The 7,640-nt window shown below is 64.5% G+C and overlaps 1 protein-coding gene across 1 annotated transcript; it reads right to left on the bottom strand.

The window, feature by feature from the left end:
- Nucleotides 1–333: 333 nt before the first annotated feature.
- NKPD1 (NTPase KAP family P-loop domain containing 1) lies at nt 334–7,260 on the bottom strand. The gene is made up of 4 exons (XM_056135597.1): nt 7,161–7,260; nt 6,216–6,617; nt 4,116–4,247; nt 334–2,217 (listed from the first exon to the last, which is right to left on the bottom strand). Exons 1-4 carry the CDS (start codon nt 7,258–7,260, stop codon nt 395–397), a joined length of 2,457 nt encoding a protein of 818 aa, XP_055991572.1. The 3' UTR covers nt 334–394.
- Between the last annotated feature and the right edge of the window lie 380 nt (nt 7,261–7,640).

The following is a 7,640-nucleotide window of genomic DNA, read 5'->3' as shown; positions in this document are numbered from 1 at the left end:
CCTCTCACCCACCGCCCCCACAGCCACTCCTGCCAACGGCGCGGGAATAGGGGGAGGAGGGGGGGTGCCGGGTCCTGAGCAGGCGCCACCCTCATGCGGTCTGGGACACAGCACGAGCTGGGTCGGGACTGGCACACCTCATTTATTGCACTTGAACCCTGACTTGCTCGCTGGGCCTCTGCTCCGGCATCCACTCTGCGGGCCAGCTGTGCCACTCCTGCGGACGGCTTCCCTCCTGTTCCCAGACGCACTTGGGGACCCATCCGCACACACCCGGTGGGACCCTGGGCCATGCGCCGGGTGGGGGCTCCTACGCCCTCGCCGGGGCTGACTGCTGCCCAGAGCACCCCGACTTAAGGTCCACCTGGTTTGGACTGCCCTCTAGGAAAGGCACTTAGGCCATGATTCTTGTCTTGGGCCCCAACGTCCAGTTTGGGGGGGCAGGCTGGGCTTGTCTGACCTGCCCGGAGCTGTGTCCTGTGTTCTGGCCTGCCCGAAGCCCCCTGGAGGTACTGTTGCCGCCGCTGGACGGCTGGGGGGGTTCGTGGCTGGGGGACTTGGGGGGGCTGGGGGGCTTGAGCGCACTGACGGCCCGGATGAGGCCCATGCGGCGGCGGATAGAGTGGTCCAGGTTGACTGTGCAGCGCAGCAAGCTCTGCGCCTCACCCACGGTGAAGGGGAAGTCGGTGTCCAGGAAGCGCTCGAAAAGCTCGGGGTCCCCGTCGAGGTCCAGCACGTTCTGCAGCGCCTTAGTCATGGTGTGCAGCTCTGGGCTAATGTCGCAAAACACGTCCCAGAGGCGTGCTCGGGCCTCAGGCGCGCCCCCTGCCTGCTGCCTGTCCTCCAGGCACTGCAGTACCCAGCTGAGGCGACAGGGCCACTGGTTGGCCAGCACCACCCACGCCACTGCCTGGCGCGGCGTGGGGCCCGGGGCGGCCCCCTGCAGCTGCTGCTGCTGCAGCAGGCGCACGGTGATGGGCACGGTGTTGACGATGCGCCGCATGGACACCACGTTGTCGGGCACGTACTCGTACAGGCAGTCGCGCTCGTCGTGCAGGCAGAAGAGCGCCTCCTGGATGCGGCGTGCGGCCTCGGCGTCCACGCGGCTCTGTGCCGCCACCGCGCCCTCCTGCTGCGTCTGCACCGCCAGCAGCTGCGCGCCCTCGGCCCCCGCCGTCGCCTCCTGGCCCGGCGGCCGCAGCTTGCGCGTCATCTCGCGGTAGAGCAGGTCGTCGCGGCTCTGCACGGCGTCCTGCAGGAACTGCAGCTTGGTGCGGCGGCCCATGATGGGCACCGAGAAGGGCAGCGTGACCGTGCGGTTGAGGAAGTGGTAGCCGTTGTCGGCCGTGCCCTTCATGGAGCCCGCGCTCTCCAGGCAGGCGGCCAGGATGCTGGGGTCCACCACCAGGATGAAGATGAAGGGCGCGTGGCTGTCCGACAGAAGCGTGTTGATGGCGTTGAGCACGCCCACCACGCGCTCCGGGTAGCACGTGTCCAGCCCGGTGACCTCGAGCACCACGCGCAGCCGGCGCCGCTGGTAGATCTCCAGGAAGCACAGGAAGTCGGTGAGCAGCTCCACCTCCTTCTTCACCTCGCACATGAAGCCCAGCTGGCTGCCGAACTTCTCGCGGGACACCAGCCGCTCGATCTTCTTGCGCTGGCTGACGAACAGGTGCTTGCCCACTGAGTACACGGCCATGAGCAGCCCCGAGCCCGACAGCGTGGTGGCCGCGCCGCCGAACACCCGCAGCACGTTGCCGCCGGCGCCCGCGTGGCCCGGCGCGCGCGCGCCCACCGACAGGTAGAGCAGCCCCACGCCCAGGCCCAGCGCGGCCAGCAGCGCCAGCAGCCCCAGGCACACGCGGCGGCGGCAGTGCCACTCGCGCTGGCGGAAGCCCGACGTGGTGGCCGGCTTGTTGCCCAGGACCGAGTAGACGCTGAAGGGCAGCGCCCCGTACTGGCGCCGGATGCCCTCGCACAGCGTGGTCACCAGGCCGGCCCACAGCTTGTCGGTGCCCGCGTACTGCCAGGCGCTGAAGCGGATGAATAGGAACTTCACGTTCTTGCGCCGCAGGTGCACCTCGGTGATGACGGGCTGCAGGAACACCAGGTACCACAGCAGCCGCGGCAGGCTCCAGCCGCTCACCTGGCGCGGCCTCCACTGCACGCGCTGCAGCTCCTCCGCCTCGCGCTGCGCGGCCTCCTGCTGCATCAGCGCTGCGGAGGGAGGGAGGGAGAGGCGGGGCGCCTGGGGGTCAGGGAGGGGGCGTGGCCTCTCCCGGGGGCGTGGCCCTACCCGTGTGGGCGAGGCCTGCCCCGGGAGGGGCGGGGCCACTGTTAGCCACACCCCGAATCCAACCCCAAATGAGGGGGGGGTAGGAGGAAGGACAGAAAGGGCTCCCAGTTGGGCTCAGGTGGAGGGAGGTCTGAAGGCAAGAAACAGGAGTGGGCACCTGAGAGGTAGAGAGGTAGAGCCCCCTGGACTGAGGCGAGAGAGAGGGCACAGGAAAGAAGATGAGGAATGAAAGAATGAATGGGAGGGCCGGAGCCATAGATAGTACAGCAGGGAGGGCTCCTGAGTGCCGAGCCAAGAGTAACCGTGACCCAAAAAGCAAAAACAAAACAAAACCAAAAAACGGGGGTGGGGTGGGGAGCTGAAGCGATAGCACAGTGGGCAGGGTGTTTGTTTGCCTCGCAGGTGCCAACCCGGTCCAATTCCCAGCATCCCATATGGTCTCCTGAGCACCGCCAGGAGTCATTCCTGAGTGCAGAGCCAGGAGTAACTTTGTGACCCAAAAAAGCATAAAAAAAAAAAAAAAGAATGAATGAGAGAATCTCACCTTCACTCCTTTTCCTCTAGGAAGCAACCCCCCCCAATCCCAAGGCTGGATCAGTCGCTCCCCTGAGCTTCCCATCCCATTCTTGCCCACCTACACTGGGTGGTCACTACTGAGAGCTGATTTCCCTGTCTGGACTGTGAAGGGCAGGGCCCATGCTCAATTGTTTGCTTCTGCTTTTGGTTTTGGATCACACCCAGCGGCACTCAGACTTCCTCCTGGCTCTGTGCTCAGGGATCCCTCCTGGAGAGGCTTGGGGGACCCTATGGGATGTTGGGGATAGAACTCGGGTCAGCTGCATGCAAGGCCAGCGCCCTGCCCGCTGTAAGACCGCTGCAGCCCCCGGGGCCTTGCTATCTTGATGATTTGCTGTGTTCCAGGCATTAGGGAAGCAGCCCTGGGGGAGTGTCTGAGTCTGTGTTCTGAGACAGGGCTGGTCCTCTGCTCTGAGGTCAGCAGGGGATGGGCGGTGACTACTGACATCACCCAGCACTCAGGAACTGTATCCGGCTCACGAAGGCTCCTGTTTGCTACGTCTTGTTCTCGGTCTGTCTGCGTGACGGGGACAGAGCTGTGCTATTTCTTCTCTTGGCTCTTGGGCCACACCCAGTGGTACTCAAGGGCTAGGCCTTTGGGGGGTTGCTTCCAGCAGTGCTCAAGGAACCATGTGGTGCCGGGCATCAGACCTGGACTTTCCACACGCACAGCCTGCACTCGGGCCCTTTGGGCCATCTCCCCTCCTCAGCTGGGTGCCACCTCCCGTCTTCAGCGAATCCACTTACAGGTGTGGGCTGGTGTGGAGGAGTAGCGATGGGAAGGGGGACCCAGAAGCAGGTGGGGACTCAGAAACCATCTGTGGGGGCTGAAGCGATAGCACAGTGGGTAGGGCGTTTGCCTTGCACAAGGCCGACCTGGGTTTGATTCCCAGCATCCCATATGGTCCCCGAGCACCGCCAGGAGTAATTCCTGAGTGCAGAGTGAAGAGTAACCCCTGTGCCTCGCCGGGTGTGACCCAAAAAGCAAAAAAGAAAGAAAAAAAAGGAAACGATCTGTGGTGTGAGTTGGGGGGATGAGGGAAGATGGGAAGCTAGAGGGGGAGCGGGAAAAGGGCATGGGGGGATGGGAAGGGTGCCCACGTCATGCCAATTTGTGAGCATGCAGAATGGGGCAGGCTGGGTTCAGGGCTGAGACTCCGGGAGCTGAGGGCCATGGTCAGGCCAGAGGTTTAGTTTCCGGTTCTCCAGGAGGCCCCACGCCCCCCTCCCCACACATCCTCACCTGTGATCTTGTCCAGCATCATGTGCAGGCGGCAGCCGAAGGGGGCATAGAAGCCCACCGTCACGGGCACAGGCACATGGCACAGCGTCTTGGCCAGGCAGCTGCAGTACACGTCATCCTCCGTCAGGATATCTGGGGGTAGGGGGCGCAGTGGGGCAAACTGAGTGGGGCTGGCTGAGCTGCCCTCACCTCTCCCCTGCCCTGGGCTTTCCCACCCCCATGGAGCTTCCTCTGGCAGCCTCTGACCACCCCCCCTCCGCCCCGCCCACACACCCTTCAGGCACTGAGCCTGGACTCCCCAGAGACAAGGAACCACGGGCTGAGCCAGCTTTGCATGCAGAAGTCCAGGGTCCAGCCCCGCACAGTCCACTAAGCACTGCCAGGAGCAGCCCCAAGCACCGCAACTGATCCAAAACACCCACTTGGTTGTTGTTTTTTTTTGGGGGGGGGGGTCACCAGGTTTACTCCTGGCTCTGCACTCTGGAATTACCCCTAGTGCTGCTCGGGGGACCATATGAGATGCTGGGAATTGAACCCCAGTTGGCCGTGTGCAAGGCAAACGCCCTACCCACTGTACTATCACTCCAGCCCCACCCACTCGACTTGGAACCCCTGCTTTCCACCTCCAAGGACAGGGCTGCCCACCCCTACCCCTCACCAGCACACAGCCCACCATGCAGGTCACATGCACGGGAAGGGTCCAGCCCCCAAGTATGAGGTCCCTGGGTATGAAGGGGCCAGGGCCTGGTCTGGCTAGCCCTTGGGTCTGCTTGAGCCTTTAGGTGCATACTGGAGTCTAAGTCATGGCACCATAAAAAGGGATTAAGGGAAATAGAATCAGTTCTGACACTGATGCACGCCTCCCTCACTGAGTGCTGCTTCCGGGACCTGGAGTTGGGACTCCATAAAGGTGAGGATCAAGGTCTGGCGGCATCCAGCTCAGGGTGAGGCACTGGGCTGTGGAAGAGGCACCTCTCACCTTTGAAGTCTCCCTTTCCGGGACTGAAGACAGCGCCGGGGCCCCAGGGTCAGGGTGCGTCTGACCTGGAGCCCAAGAGGCTGTTCGGCTCCACGCCCCATTCAAGAACAGACCTCAAGGGGCTGGAGCCATAGGACAGCGGGGAGGACTCGAGGTTCCACCCCAGCATCCCCTGTGGTCCCCCAAGCCCTGCCAGGAATGATCCCTTGAGCACCACTGGTATGACCGCCCCAAAAAAGGCCCCCGAAAAGCAGACCTGATTGACATGTCCCGTGCCCGGGGGGCTCTCCCAAACAGATCAGTTTTCAGACACCTCCTGGACAGGCCACCAGCCACCTGCCTCGACCCTTAGTTGCCTCACCTCATTTGTCACCTTGTGGCCACCTCCACTAGCCAAAGGAACTGTGACCCCATCTGCAAGGTCCCCACCTACTCCTTTCAGCCTCCTGGCTGCCTTGCTGTCCCTGGCCATGCCCCCTGCATCTCTGCTCACCGTTGCAGCCCCTAGTGGATGTGGCCCTAGGTGCCCTATCTGCTCACCCCCCAGGCTGGCCCACCCCTTCATTTAATTTCTCTCCCAGGCCCACCTCCCTGCTGTGCTGTGCAATACCAACCCTCAGACAGAGAGTGAGTGCCCAGGGCAGACCTGCACACAGCTCCCCCCTGCCCCCCCAGAACAGAGCCTGGCACCCGTAGAGATCTACTCTGAGAAAATATGAATGAATGAATGAATGAATGAAGGCATGCACACACATGGCAATGAATGAATGAGCAGTAGAGAGACCCGCGGCTGCATTGCTCTCTCCAGCCCCAGGCCTCTCTCTGCATGCTGTTGCAGCAGGGGGTCCCCATGGGTCCCCCAGAGCTGGCCAGCAAGCTGGCCCTTATGGCCCCTGCTCCCCGACCCCGGGACCTGCGGGGTGAGGGGTCGGGTGGGGGAGCTAGCAAGATGGAAAGCAGGGCGAAGGCATCTGCGGGAGAGGGGGCTCAGCGGTCAGTCAGACCGAGGCCAGGCTCAGGAATGGACAGGGAGGACAGCTGGCCCAGAGCAAGCAGCCCCGGGGTGGGGGGGAGTGAGCAGCGTAGGGGCAGGGGGCAGTGCCTGGGGAGGGGGTGAGCACCGGCATTGAAGGAGCTGAAGGGGCCGCAGGCGGCGGGCGCGGGCAGGGGCCGGGCATCCGTGGGCTGGCTGGGCTGCAGCATGGCCGCTGAGGCGGAGGGTGGGGCCGGGCCGCTGCTGGCCGTGGCTGTGGCCGTGGCCATGGCGCGTGCAGGGGACGACTGGGAGGCGCTGGCCGGGCCCTTTGGGGCAGTGCTGGCTGCTGGCTGCCCCTTCTGGGCCTGGTGAAGGGGGCAGAGGCGCTGGCGCAGGGGGCCGGGAGGTGGGGCCGGGGGCTGCCGCTGCTGCAGCACAGGGCCCTGGGGAACCCAGCGGCAGCCCCCCCAGGGCCCGAGGTAGGCCAGCTGCCAACAGGCCTGGGGGGGTGGCCGGCAGGGCCCGTGGGCTCGCTGGTGGCAGCATCCTGGAAGGAAGGAAGTGGGGGATACTGGGCCTGGGTTCCTGGGCCTGGGCGCCCGAGTTGGGGAAGGCAGAGGGAACCGGGCCACCCCAGGTGCCCAGTGTCCCCCACAGTGGGCATCAGCTTGGTGACTCGCTGGCCTGCTGGGCCCAGAGGGGCATGGAGGGGCCAGCAGGCACTGGAGGAGGGGTCCTCATACTGGGGCCAGGCTGGCCGGAGGAGGCTCAGTCAAAAGCACCCACAGGCTCCCCTGGAAGCCCCCATCTGTTCCTGCACCCTCGGCAGGGCACACGAGGGGCTTCCTCTCCCGTCCCCCCTCCAGCGACCCCAGGTCAGGGGATAAGCACTCAGTCTGGGAGGGCAGTTTCCTCATGGGGATCCCCCCTTGGCCCTGTGGGCCCTGCAGAAACCCTTTGGAGGGGACATGTGCCTCCTCTCCTGGGGTCTGCGGCCCTGCTCAGCGACCACCCCCCCCCCCGTCGGCCCTGCAGAGGGGCCGCCCGCCCCCCCCCAGCCCCCCACCTCCCGAACAGACTGAGCTCCTACCTTTCCGCTGTCCCAGCTCCTGGTCCAGGAAGCAGTGCTCGGCGGGGGTGCGGGCCGGCCGGGTGCCCTTGGCTGAGTGCACGGTGTAGTGTTTGTGCATGGCGGGGCGGCTGCTGGGGGGGCGCAGAGATGCAGTTCAGCATCCAGCCACCCCACGGCCCCTGGACAGCCCCATGTTGGGGTCCTGGGTCAGCCAGGTGAGGAAAGGTGCTTCTCAGAGTTAACTCTGGGAGGTTGGTGTTCAGGAGGTTCTCCCGGGGGAGCCCCCAGGACTTCTTACAAGAGGCCAACACTAGGGGAGGGCTGAGAGATGTGGGAGCCGGCAGGGCAGCTGGGCGGAAAGAAGGAAGCAGAGGTCTGGGGTTTGGGGTGCCGGAGTGGGGGGGTGCTCAGCGCCGGGCATCTATGGGGACAGATTGAGGGAGGGAGGAAAGTTGGGGTACACTGGTAAAAATGGAGTGAGGCTGGCCGGCTAGGTGG

Source organism: Sorex fumeus, unplaced genomic scaffold (genome assembly GCF_029834395.1).
Source record: "Sorex fumeus unplaced genomic scaffold, SorFum_2.1 ptg000122l, whole genome shotgun sequence".
Taxonomy (NCBI): domain Eukaryota; kingdom Metazoa; phylum Chordata; class Mammalia; order Eulipotyphla; family Soricidae; genus Sorex; species Sorex fumeus.
This window is presented reverse-complemented; position numbering and strand designations above follow the sequence as displayed.